Consider the following 14,279-nt stretch of genomic DNA (forward strand, 5'->3'; position numbering starts at 1 on the left):
GGGGCTGTACAGGATAATTTTTTTCCCTGTATTTTAGGCTGGGGAAGGTGAAAAAAAAAACAAAAAACAAAAAAAAAAACAACACACACTTAGGCTAAGGACCCACGTTGCAGAACACAGCTTTTTTTGTTGCAGATTTTGTTGCGGTTTTTTGAGCCAAAGCCAAGAATGGCTACAAAAGGAATGAGCAATATATAGAAAGTTCTTATACTTCTCCCTTCTGCTCAATCCACTCCTGACTTTGGCTCAAAAAAACCACAACAAAATCTGCAACAAAAAAAAAAAAAAGCTGCATTTCCACAACATGGGGCTTCAGCGTAACTCTCCAGTGCAGTCTTTCTGCGCTCATGTTTTTTTTCCGGCTGAAGTCCTCGTCACACATGACTGCTGTAGACAATCAGCTACCTCAGCAAAGGACATGGGACGTCACTACCTGTTACATCCTGTGTACTTTCCTTAGACTACCGAATGGCCTCAGTGGTCAAGTGAACGATGAGGCCAATCAGTAGCTTAAGGAAAGGGACACGGGACATCACAAGCAGGGAGGACTTCCAGGGAAAAGACAGCGGAACAGCAAGACTGGACACGTTTTTGTTTTTTTGTTTTTTTACCTTCCCCGGCCTCTTTAAATCATGTCTTGAAAGTAAAATCTTTATAATGAGGAACTTTACTTACATACAGGAGGGCTCTTTCAAAACCGTTACAAAACGGCACTTTCCCTTTACACAGTAATGTCTATATGACTTGGGACATCGGGAAAAATGACCTCTCCATTTTGCTGGCTCAGAAATTCCTGCAAGTAAGATTGACCAAGTATCAGAGTCAAGGCAGAAGTAATTTATCACGTATCACTTTATTGGTAATTCCACTTCTTTTGCTGACAGCTGACTTGTCACTCAAGTGTCTAGGAAGGAACAAAGAGTACTGAGGAAGAACTAGAAGTGAAGCACGGGGGGCATCTGTAGCCAGCACTATATGAGAAGAGCTGTGGTTGGCTCTGTACGTGACCATTGTGGTAGGCAAAAATTATGCCTGGCACTGTTAAGGACCATTCATATCACATTGTCAGTATCTGTTTAGAGAATCCATTTAATTGATGCAAAAAAATGGGTGCTAAAAATGGTTCTATTTTTTTTCAGCACAAAAACGTGATATAAAACAGATTTGTATTCTGCAAAAAATATATATCCTTTTTTTTCCTTTTTGTATAAAACCCTGATTATGCAAATGGTGGCTATCGATTTTCAGCATCTCTTTTCTTGCATCAGTTATACAGATCCATTAAACTGATACTGAAAACATGACAAGAATGGCCCTTTAAGGAAGTTAACGTGAAATTTCTACCTTCCTCTTCACAAAGAGCTTTTGAAAAGGAACAGTTGTACAAATGTAAGAAAGAATGGACTGTTTTATTAAGTGCAGCGCTTGAGTGTGGTGGCACAACATGTGCTAGAATTCTTAAGAGACATCACAGGAGATCCCATGTGCCAGTCAGTTATAAGTTTCTGTCATAACGTGCGCCAGTTTTCTAGTATAAATTCTAATAAATTTGATGGGCTGGGGTGTCCCTGCCCTGGCCCACCTTCATCACCATTCCGCTCTGCCTAATTTATTGAGTGGCAAGAAGCACAAAACAGGAAAAGTCACAAAAAAACAGGCACTTGTGAGAAAACTGGCATCCAAGGCATGATAAATCAGCCCAACGCCCTTATATATTAGTCTAAATCATAAAGAATCTCAAAGAAGTGCTAGGAACATATAACATATAAGTTACAAACAACATTCCAAAGTAGATGTAAAGAGAATATACAAAGAACAACTTTATGTTATATCTGTAATCCCATCCACACCTTGCAAAAAAACCATGCGCTGCGAACACACTGTGATTTCCAAAACTGTCACGGTTTTGGAATTTGCAGTGTGTCAATTATACCTACAGAAACGCTGACAGCTTCCCTATAGGTATAATTGAAACGGAAAGACCACAGGGGAAACCTCTGAGGACTTTCTGTGAAAAACTCTGCAGGAAAAACTGCAATGCGTTGCCGTCACGTTTTTTCCCGCAGCGCTTTTTTGCTGCAGTCCACTACACGTGGCCTTGGCCTTATGGCTGGAGTCCCACGTGCCATTAAGCAGCGGAAAAAAAAACGCTGAGTTTTACAGTCACAGAAAAGTGGATGAGATTCTAGCGACTCCCATTCACGCCTTCCAGAAAAGTACGTGCAATGTTTTTGGAAATTGCAGCATGTCCATTATACCTATGGAAATGCCACCAATTTCCCTATATTTATATGTATTTCTCACTCCCATTTCGGTCATGACCTAGAGAAAACAATTCCTGGGCAGTTCAATGACAGTTATGCTAATGATGTTAGTTGTGGATGGAGTCAGGCATGTGAGTCATGGAATAGCACACATCACTATACTACTAGCTTCCTTTCCCTTGGTATATCCCCCTTAAATTCTCTTCAGTTCAAGACATCAATCACTAAATCATTTGGCATACATTGTGTTCTTTTACATGTACATAGTATACACTATAAGAGTATTTTTGTAACAGAAAAATATATTCAACCAGTTGTAACAAAATATTTACATGGGTACATATGACAGGGGTAAATCTGGAAAGTGTAGATTCGCTGCAATGAAAAGCTAAGTTAGGTCAAGATAAGAACAACATTAATATTTGTAGATCAACATTCTGCACAGATATGTCAATTATAAACACTGCTGAGGTTCTCTCCCAGATTTTCTACACCCCAGATGGGCACATGTCTCTATTCACGTAATGATATAGGAACAAAGAATATACTGTAGAACTAGGTAAATACGCCAGTCAGGGCCATAGGGGTATGGATGTGGAGAAGTTATTTCCAGCTTAACAGCAATTTGCCAATAATGGAATAACCCTTTAATGACCTGACATTTGGCCTTCCACAGCGATAAGCTGTTCTAAGCATATTGCAGTTGGAAGCCACACTATTACAGCTCAGCAACCATTCATTTATATGGACGCGGAGAAACAGTACAGCCGGACTACACACAATGTAGAGGACCATCTGGTACTGGCTCCGTATGTACACTGTGGGCACAACAGTCGATTGTTATGGGAAACTGCCGAACACGCACCAATCTCAAATTAATGACCTATCCTACAGTCTTCATAGCCAATTCAATAGTCTGGTTTACAAAACACTTAACATATGCCAGATTAGACTGCATTTTGATTTAATTGAGGGGACCTCACAATCTGACAACTATCTACTATCTTTACCCAATATAAACAGTGTCTCCTCCTGGATGCCTACAGATTTCACAGGGTATTGAAAAACTTGGCACTCCAAAAAATTGAGATGCAAATAAGATACGGTTTAAGAGAATTGGTATAAGAGCAATTCCGCAGTAGCTGCTGGTGAACCTTGGGAAAAGGGGCACGGAAAGACAGTGAGCCTTAAGCTGAACCCTTTCCTGTCCCTGCCTCCTTGCTTGACTGCCCTAGGTGACCGCGGTCAACTGGGCGGCAGTCCCTTCTTATGATATAAGTGATGAATGCAGAAAGACAAACAACAACAAAAAGGAAGGTTAGCTAGTCAAGGGGTCCATACCAGTCGAGCAGTGCAATACAGAATCAAAACCCGAGAGAATAGTCAAGAGTAAAGCCAGAGGTCAGAAATATGAATAGAGATACCGAACAAAGAAAGCCAGAACGTAACAAAGGCAATAGCAAGTGCTAAGGTGAATGTGAGCAAACAATAAATAGGAAGGAAGAATCCGCCCTAGACTTGACAGGACGATAGGCTGTCAATCACACAGGTAAGGCTAAGATTAACTATTAGAAGAGAAGAGGGAAACCAAGGTGAAGGAGATGGGTGTGGTGAAAAATCAATTACAGCGGTGAGGGAATAGGACAGTGTTCAGACAATACAAGAAGAACCTAAAGCAAGGAATCACAGCTGGAAACGCTTCCAGCACTGCAACATGCAGCCGAAAGATCGTGCCAAAGACAAGACGGGCAAGGATGTTACATTCAGTCTATTGTATTATAGAATCCATATAAGTCATAATGTTTCATTTACTTAGTAAAGGAGCCATGTCTATGCCATCAGCATTTCCACCGGCCATTTAACTACAGGCAGCCACTTTACCTCTGCAATCTGTCTGATGAAGGTTGTCGTAGCAACCAAAACGTTACAACTTATATGGATTGCATAATATAATAAACCAAATTTTATTTGCATCTCAATCTTTTGGAATGCCCAGTTCTTCAATACTATGTGTATGGTGTGGAGCCCTACTTGAAGCACCCAAACGCCAGTGGAGTGACATGTATCTTCTCACAGATTTCACAGGGCATTATGGTATTATATAATGCTCAAAGTGGTATCCCATTTTCATGAACATCATGTAAGTAAAAAAAAACAAAAAAACCTGAAGGTTTCTATTAAGTGAGATCAAGAAACAAAGTTTGTTAGACAAATGTATATCTTCCATTAGACAAAGCATAAACCTTGGTTTGCTGAAACCAGAATACCTCTAATTTCCCTTGCAAATAACTCGCCATCTGATATCCCTGACAACAGCAGCATGTGTCCCAATCCTGAAGTGATCCTCATATTACCAGGTTACCTGTTATGTGGTAAGGGGTTGTTAAATTTGACACCTGTTTATATTGGGGGGTTTTTGGCGGGGAGGGCAACACTAATCCAGATATTCATGGCCACAATCTTCACTAAACGTTTTCTTTAAACTTGCTGGCTGCTTCATAATCTTTTTAGTTGGCATTATATCAAATGATGAGTCAGAGGGAAATCCCTGTATAAAACAGTGACTATAATTCTCACAGGCTTGTTTGGGTTTCACCAAGTTCTTGGCACATTCCAATAGTTAATATTTCCATCAACTGTCTTAGCATTACCCAGGCCAATAAGATTCCTACCCAACTTGAAAAATGCTAAGCTTAAAGTGTGCCTTAAAAACACATCTTTTCAGAAAGGCACTCACCTTAATCTAACTCTTATACACTTACCCTCCCTGGTCTAGACCTTCTGTGTCTATCCCTTGTCCTCTACATTATCCCTCAGGGAGTGCTGTATACACAGCTATGGATGTTGCCATAATTCAGCCGCCCTCTGACCCGGCGGTCACGTGATCCACCGGGAGCAGAGTCTTGCAAAAGCTGCTGGGTCCTACAGGACCCAGATCAGCTCAGTAAGCTGTATATACAGCATGCAGGAGGCTGGATTTCTCCTGCAACTGAGGCTAAATGTACCAGCCCCAGTTATAGGAGAAATCAGCCTCAAGTACAAAAAAAAAAAAAAAATGATCAGATGTCCCCAAAGGTCTCTTATCACCTTATGGGGACACAATCTGGAAAAAATATATAATAAAGTTTAAAAAAATGTAAATAAAATAATAATAAAAAAAATAATACGCTAATAAAACGCTGTTATTAAAGGTTATAGCCCCACCCCCAACGACACCATACAAAAATTACTGTAACGGAGAGGAAAAACTATATTATAAAGTTTTTCAGTGACACTTCGTGTTATTAAATAAAAAATAAAATAAAATAAATTGAAAACCAGACACAATTTCCCTCCTATTTTGTTTATATTTTCCTGGATATAAAAAAACATTAAAACACATTTGAAAATAAAAATAACATACAAATAAAGCCCTATGTGTCCCCGAAAAAAGAAGCTAAAAATAGTTGACTGAGACATACGGGAAAAATGTTACAGCCCTCAAAACCGCACATACAAAATAAACCTAAAATGTGTCTGGTCCTGGACCACAAATTGTCCCTGTACTAAAGTGGTTAATGTTTAAATCTTTTTTTTTTTTTTTATCCTGGACAACATCTTTAAGAGTTATATATGTATTTACCCTTAACAATAGCTCCATTTGTTCTAATATTATTGTCTTTTAGACACTAGGAAATTACCTGAGCAGTTTTCTATGTATTCGGGGCATGGAAAACTTCTTGTTTCAGGACGTGCAGTTGAATTTTCATCTGAAGTCACCCATGGTAAAACGATAAAGCCTTGTAAAAAAAAAAAAAAAATTAACAGAAAGAAATTCTTCACTACCTTCAATTCTTCACAATTCACAACAAATTCTTCACTTTATAAATAGGTTTTCAATAGGGTTAGAATTTAGTTTTTGCTTATACATAGTACAAGAATAAAGTCATATAATACTAAACAAAGTCCCAACTTCTTACAAATGCCGACACACAGCTGTTCAGTGTCATAGCTGTGCAAACACATCTGACCTGTCCAATAGTGACTTATATCACGCTGCTACTTAAGATGTTGTAGTGTGTAGCATGACGTTTCTGCGCATGCTTTATCCACTGAGGTGTATATGTGTGGGCATTAAATTGCTTACATGGAAGCCAAAACAAAATGATGTCCACTCATGTCACATGGCCTTCTATTTTAGTAGCTTTGCTAGGTAATGCGTTTGGCAGCTGTTTCATACATCAGCTTCTAAAAGTAACTCAGCGATTACACTGTAGATCCCTCCCAGTAATACAGACTGACAGAAAGATGGCAGCATTTTTTACAGAGTATGAGGTCTCTGTGATTGAGCGTAACATCCTCAATTACATTTCTTGTAATAAAACTTATTTAGAATTGTATATTTACATAAAAGTCCACGTGTCATTAGAAAATTACATATTATTCCAGCCACATCTTACATTTCACATATTTAAAAACGTTGATGGAACTCAGATTTGAATGGTCAAACAAAAAATAAAAAAACTTAGTGTTTATTAATACTCATAAAAAGTGGATACACCATGAAAAATGTGAGCTAATCACAGAAAAAGAGGCCCTGGGTATAGGCAAATTTGTGTGCCTCTCCAGTCATGGAGTAAAAATATTCCTCTTCTCTTTTTTAGGCTAAGGCCCCATGGGCTGTAATTGCAGTGCTAAAGCGCTGTGGAAAGAACTGCGGCGTGAACGCACTGCTGTTCTTCCCGCAGCACTTTCAACAGAAAGTTCGTGGAGTTTTCCTCTGCGGACTTTCTCTTAACATTATATCTATGGGAAAGCCGCCAGCGTTTCCGTAGATATAATTCACATGCTGCGATTTGCAAAGCCGCAACAGCTTTGCAAATTGGAGCGTGTCCGCACAGCATTTTTTTTCCGCAAAGTGGGCATGAGATTCGCATGAATCCCAGCCCCTTTGCTTGCACTGTAAAATGCCACGATTTTTCAAATCGCGGCGTTTACGTCCTGTGGGGCCTACTTTGGATAGAGAGAAAATTACGATGTTTGTAAAGTGCTGCTAAATATTGTATGTTGGTGCTATATAGAAAACAGTAGTAGATATAAAAAATAAAAAAAAAATAAATAAATAAAAAAAACGACAAATTGTATGTTGTACTAAACAAAAGTGTATGCGAAAAAATAAACTTCCTATTTGAATGCACTACACATACCCCAGTTACAGTATGTTCCTTTGCCATAATCTGGCATGTATTTTTTCATTGGCTTGCTTTCATCCCTCCTTTTTTGGCCCAGAAGTGATAAGTCACAGTCATTAGGAATGGCCAGCTCTGCGCTTGATGTATCACAGGGCGCATTTTGGCATCGTCACTCCACCTCACCCTAATTTTACCAGCTGGCTCACATTCTTATTGTCAGAGCCTTCCATTACCATCACAAATCTTTTCTGAAAAAAAATAAAATCTACATGTCGCAGTACATTACGTGAATACACTGCTTACAAAAAGATACACCGGACATGTGCTTAATACATTTAGTCTAACACGTCCTCAAATGCTCATAATTTTACAGCAATTACAGTATGACAGTATAGACTTCACAGCTGAGACTTTTCAGCAGAGACAGATGTATCATAATCATATCAGATTATCTCACCCATGCAGTCATAGTATCCAGGCTTTCACTGCAATAACACCCAGAGCATGAAATAAATATACGTACAGCCATCTCTACACACCCTTGTATTTTCCAATGACATATTTGATAAAATGCCCATAAGATTTGTAGGCTCACCCTCATGGCGTCTGTACATGAGGATTTTGTGTCGTCTAGAAGAAAAACGTTATAGCAAGATGCTTGAAAACTACACACATATATGAAGCATACAGATTCCTACAAAGTCCTACGCACTGCTAATAAGAAATGCAGGGAAACTGTTTATTTTAATTATTTTCAGACCCATTTTTTCAGGCTTCAATGTATAATAATATTAGATTCGTACTACAATCAAATCCACCACCAGTATTGATAAAAAGAAAATACAAGAACTGCAGTCTACTTGGAGATGTAGGAAGGTTAAAGCAAACCTGACACCATAAAAATGCAGAACAATAGTTATAGATCAGAAAGAGCTGAGCAGATACACTGATATATCGCTTTGTGGCAAAAGATTCATTTTAACTTGTTATTTATCCATTTATTACCTAACTGTGACTGACAGCCTCCCCTATATGACTGTCAATAACTGGTAGGACCACCCAATGGACTCAATTACTACTTCTAAGCATAAAAAGGACAGAGAAATATACAGATAAATAATACTGTTATATTGAATCTCTTCCCTTAAAGCTATAGATTAATCTGTTCAGCTCTTCCTGCTTTATAACATGCTGTCTGCAGATTGCACTGCAATGGGATAATGTTGCAGTACCTACACTTTACACTATGAGGAGTAATGTAGACAGGACAGCTGGCCTGTGAGGGTCCTAGGTGTCAGACCCCACAGATCTAATATTTATGACCAATCCTAATGATGGGCCATCAATAGTAGAAACTGGATAATTCCTTACAGAAGACAAAAAAAAAAAAAAAGTCTAATGGCCGGTTTCGCCAACGCATGTTAAATCTCCAGTTAGCTAACCGAAGTTAAAACTAACTAACGCTAGGTTCACACCTGCGTTCAGGGTCTCCGTTCTATGGTTTCCGTCTTCTGCATATCCAATGTGTTTGGATGATGCAAAAGATCAAAACCTCCATATTTTAGCATTTCATCAGTGGGATGACCGGTGAAATGTCAAAATATGGATTTGTTGTTTTTTTGCATGTAACTGCAATTCAGTTGTGTTTGCTGTCTGTGAAGATTAATGGGAGAAGTGGCCTAAAATGATGGTTTGCCTGCGTGTGTTCGATCGGCAGCCATGTTTTCAACAGTTAACTGGAGAAATTTCTCCAGTTACCGGTAACAGCTGATTAGTGCCACTAATCGGAAGTTAGACACTAACTGCCGATGGTGAAATAGCTCGCTTAGTTAACTTCTGATTTAACAACCAGTTAGAGTTAACATGCGTTGGTGAAACCGGCCATAAGACTTGCTGTATGCTTACCAAAAATTATTATTCAATACACCAAAGAAATAAGCATGGCAGTAGTAATTTACGTAACAAAACAGTACTGTATGAACAAGGCCTACAAACAGTTTCACATAGAGCGCCATAAACCACAGAAGTCTAACCATAACATGGATAGTTCCCAGACAGAACACAGGTCTCATCCTTGAAACTGTGACTACAGTGGTTTTGTTGCTCACAGCGACCAATCAAAGCGCAGCTCATATTTCTAAATCTGTTCTGACAAAATGAAATGTATGTTGTGTGGTTGATATATGAAACCCAGCTTTTTAATTTGATGAGCCACTTAAAGAGGACCTTTCATGTCCGGGGCACAGGCAGTTCTACATACTGCTGGAAAGCTGACAGGGCGCTGAATTAAGCGCACTGTCGGCTTTCCCGATCTGTGCCCCGGGTAAAGCGCTATCGGTCCTGGTACTGTAGCGCTTTACAGTCAGAAGGGAGTTTCTGACAGTTAGCCAGGGACGCCCTTCTGCCCAGCAGCGCCTACCACGCTGTACAGTGTGAGCGGGGAGAAACGCCTCCTACCTCTGCCCACACAGCTCGTCCATAGACGAGTATTATCAGGAGAGGGAGGGGGCGTTCCTCCCCGCTCCACAGTACAGCGCAATAGGCGCTGCTGGGCAGAAGGGCGTCCCTGGCTAACTGCCTGACATCAGCGACTGCTGATTGGTTCTTAGTTGTCATGTTGGCATCAGTATTAGTCATGATAGTGACGTAATCCCTGAGGGTTTATCAGCAATCTCTGTGGTCTGAACAAAACTGCTGGGCAAGATAGTTTAAGTTCTGCCCCTTCAGGGACTCAGGCTGCTGTGCCAGAGAGATATGCCTCGTGTGCCACTCATGCCTGTTGGGGTTGCCAACCTTTAAATTATACAATATCAAGAATGTATACCGTATATACTCGAGTTTGAGTATAAGCCGAACTTTTCAGCACAGCTTTTGTGCTGAAAAAGCCCCCCTCGGCTTATACTCAAGTCAAGCAGAAAAAAAAAAAAAATGTGTCTATGAAAAAGAAGCTTTAAAAAAAATAAAAGAAATAAAAGTTGTAAATCCCTCCTTTCCCTAGAATACATATAAATGTAGAAAATTACTGTGAAACACATACACTTTAGTTATCCCTGTGTCTGAAAGTGCCCATTCTACTGAATATAGGGGATCTGCAGTGCTCCTGTTCCATCAGGAAGGGGTTAATAGGAGCACTGCAGATACCCTATATTCAGCCAGGGTGAATTCCAAGTGGGGGGAAAAAAAAAAACCTCAGGGAAGGGGCAGACAGACAACCAAAACACCCCCTCCCCTTCCCCAGCACCCAACAACTACTGCACCCAAAAACTTTGACAATTAAAATTTTTGAAATTTTCCAGTAGCTGCTGCATTTCCCCTGCATTAGGCTTATACTCGAGTCAATAAGTTTTCCCAGTTTTTTGTGGTAAAATTAGGGGCCTCGGCTTATACTCGAGTATATACGGTAATATAATTTTAAAAAATTGATTGTTTTATTTTGAAGCCTGAGTTGGCAAGTTTTTTTTCCAATTCCTTCTCCAACCAAAATTGCTCCTGACTCCGACTGCATAGCCCTGCTAGGGGTAGGGGATACCTCTTTAACGTGTAAAAATAATGCAGTTTATCATAGTATCAAAATGCTATGTATCTACTTATCTCCTCCCAGTTAAATACTTGCATAAAAGAAAAAAAAAAAAGTTTAGTATATCAGAATAATTTCTGATTATAACAGCTTTAGATGGGACCCTGAGGACATAAACATAAGAGCACATGTACAATAAGGGGATAAATGCTGCATTTTCAGCCTGCCAAATGTAAGACTAGAAAGAAATACTTTCGTTTACAGTCATTCAATTGAAACCATCCATAAACTGAAATGGTTTTAGTTGCTCAATGTTTTGCGGCACATACCTGCTGCTTCCTTGAGGGTGTATTGTGATTGTATGATGTGAAGGTATTTCTAACCACATGAGTAGGAGGGAAAATATGGTTTGTTTCTTTCAGAAACAGCCTCACTCTTTTCCATGGCTGTATCTGTGTGGTGGCTAGACCTTATTGACTATACCGGGCACTGCCCAAGAAAAAGGAATACTGCCCCGGGAACAAAGAAGTCGACATGAGGGGGAAGGAGCAGCTATCATAAGTGTATATTACGTTTTATCAACTTAATTGGGCTGGACTGCCCTTCAGTAGTCATAATTCAATAACCGTGGTATGTGTTTATTCAGGTTCCCTTTACCTAATATTGCATTGTGTTTACAGAGCAGAAACCACTCAATGTGATAAATATGGAAAATCCATTATACAGCTGGAATAGAACAAAGAACATAATGGACACCAGTACACGAAGCCAAATGCACACAACGCACTAAACTGTCATAACATCATTCAGCTTTGTTTCTGTTTTTGGCACTCCTGTGCTGTCAGGGCGTACAATTCTGATCAATGGCAAGACAAACCAGATAAAAGTTTCATTGTTGGCTTCAAGGAGTTGTGGCATCAGTCCTGCTGCAGGGCCAATAGAGACGTCCTTAAGGGGAACATGAACATAATTTAGAGAGTCTGATGCCACGTCACTAGTTTGTTACTTTCTAATTTTCAGAATACAATTATAGATTGGGTTAATGCTGCCTTTTGCTCAGAATTTGCACCATATTTATTCCGGCAGAGTAAGTAAGAGCAGTGAGATGCAGAGTCGGAATCCAAGAGAGTTGTCAGAAAAAAAGCCAAAGGTCAAAAATTTACATACAAACAGCAAAGAGTATACAGCCAGTACGGACAAGGCAATAGTAAGTATTAAAGAGTGGGCTGGAAAGCTATTTAAAGGAATCCTCCCTAGACTTAATTGGCCAGGAGGAATGTCAATCAAAAGCACTAAGTAGCCAAATGAACAAAAGCACTAGCTGTACTGACAGACAGCAATGGATCCTCAGCTGTGCTACTGCAACAGGTGCAAAAAAAAAAAAAAAAAATCACAACTGAACACACCTCCTGCACCAAACCATGGGACCGGATGATGGAGTAGAGGCCTGAACAGTCAAAGATGTTACATAGTTAAATGGTGTGTCAACACCCACGTGTACAGCAGACGTCAGTAAAGGCAAGGAAAAGTTTAATGCATAGTAATATGGAGGAGACTTTTTTCATAGCATATAATTACCTTTCTAGGTGTCTATGATGCCGGTAGAGGTGTTATAGCAGCCTCTGCTTTTATTACAATACACAACGTTTTACAGTCACTGCAACGTGAATGGTATTCTAGCAAAATCCATTCACACCTTGAGAAAAAAAAAAAATAATAATAATAATACACGCTCTGGACATGCTGCAATTTCCAAAATCGTTGCAGTTTTGGAAATCGCAGCATGTCAATTATACCTACGGAAACACAGGCGGTTTACCTTTAGGTATAATAGAAGCAGAAAGTCTGCAGAGGAAATCTCTGCGGACTTTCTGTGAAAAGCGCTGCAGGAAAACCCGTGGGGCCTCAGCCTCAAGATCTTTAATAAAACGTTGGAAAAAAGACTAAATTCAATAATGAAAAATATTAAGAAGTGATTAGATTACATGCTGGGAGTGAGGCGATTTGTTATGAGAAGCAGTTTGTGAGGTGACAGCAGCTAATTCAACGGTGATGTATTTGTCACATATGTAGACCTCCAATTTGAGATTTGCTTTTAATAAATTTATTACTTTACTCAGATTTTTAGCTCTTTCGAACATAGCTAGAAATGAAAGCCTAACCACTGAAAATGTACTTTCACGCATTTCTAAAGGGTGGTATCACGTTACACTGCTCTAAATATGTGGCCAATATATACACCTGTTAAGTTTTATGATAGTTTTCACACTCACCAATTTAGAGTTTTGGGAATATTTGACAGCTTCACAAAACTGTAAGCCAGCACCTAATATCTAGTACTAAGTTTAGCATAATCGCCCCATACATGCCTATGGTAGAACAATGTTACAGACTTTAAATATTACTAATTTATAAGAGTTACTTTATTATTTTTGTGTGTCACTTTTGAAACACAATTCAATTTATTGGTTCTATGGGATAGGGCTTTTCTAAGCTCAAATAGGGCAGGGATTTTAGTGAAATGAAAATTATACGGAATCTTTTCCTTCAAAATAACTTTTCAGTCTGCTCCTTTCCTTCTGTTTATTACATTCTGTTAGCAGAAGACATTTTCAATGTGACAGGTTCCCTTTAAAAGAATGCAAGCTATAAAAAATAATCCACAGCCTACAAGATAAACTACTTGGCTTTTTCCTGAACGGTCACATGGACATCCATCACAGACATCCTTACTGTGATATCCTTCTAGTACACAACCTTTTTTTTCTAGTCCAATGGACACTTTTCTATTTGTATTACTTCAATAAAATCTGTGGCAAAATTAATGTTATAGCTAATCTGGGACAGAGACACTGACCAGGCAATCTGAGAGATCATTCAAGATCTATGGAATCAAAAGAGTTCTACGTTATAGGTTTTCTTTTTTTTTCACCTTATTTTAAAAACTGTTTTGCTTGTTTGTCATCTGGTTTGTCTCTTTTTATACACATATGCACTAAACCCCTTGGGTATTATATTATACAGCTTAATGGTACTCTGTGCATGTTCTATGAACCCATTATCTTTTAACCAGGTGTTTTTGAATATGAAAATGTCTAAATTGTTTACGTTTATTTATTTTTATTTCAATTCTAGGGAAACGGGATTAGAATTTGTACATTTATTTTTTTTATAGTTTTTTTAAATATATATTTTAAAACTTTTTTTTAAAAACATTTTATTAGCCCCCCCCCCCAGCAGTCTTGAACTACTATCTTTTGATTTCTCAAATTGTCTGCAATATAACTGCAACCATGTCAAATGCTAAGACAATCCCTGTTTTTTTTA

The 14,279-nt window shown here is 38.9% G+C and overlaps 1 protein-coding gene across 2 annotated transcripts in view; it reads right to left on the reverse strand.

Annotated features, from left to right (window-relative positions):
* Window positions 1-14,279, reverse strand: part of BTC (betacellulin) — a 41,707-nt gene that overhangs the window by 13,957 nt on the left and 13,471 nt on the right. Inside the window, exons 1-3 of one of the 2 annotated variants that reach the window (XM_075285349.1) lie at window positions 6,224-6,270; window positions 5,945-6,043; window positions 676-793 (exon numbers count right to left, since the gene is read on the reverse strand). In XM_075285349.1, coding sequence (XP_075141450.1) covers window positions 676-793; window positions 5,945-6,043; window positions 6,224-6,269 — 263 coding nt within the window. In that variant the 5' untranslated portion in view covers window position 6,270. Of the gene's footprint in view, window positions 1-675; window positions 794-5,944; window positions 6,044-6,223; window positions 6,271-14,279 lie in introns of those variants that run through there. The other variant, XM_075285355.1, reaches the window with a different exon arrangement.

The sequence above is a fragment of the Leptodactylus fuscus genome, chromosome 1, assembly GCF_031893055.1.
Source record: "Leptodactylus fuscus isolate aLepFus1 chromosome 1, aLepFus1.hap2, whole genome shotgun sequence".
NCBI lineage: Eukaryota > Metazoa > Chordata > Amphibia > Anura > Leptodactylidae > Leptodactylus > Leptodactylus fuscus.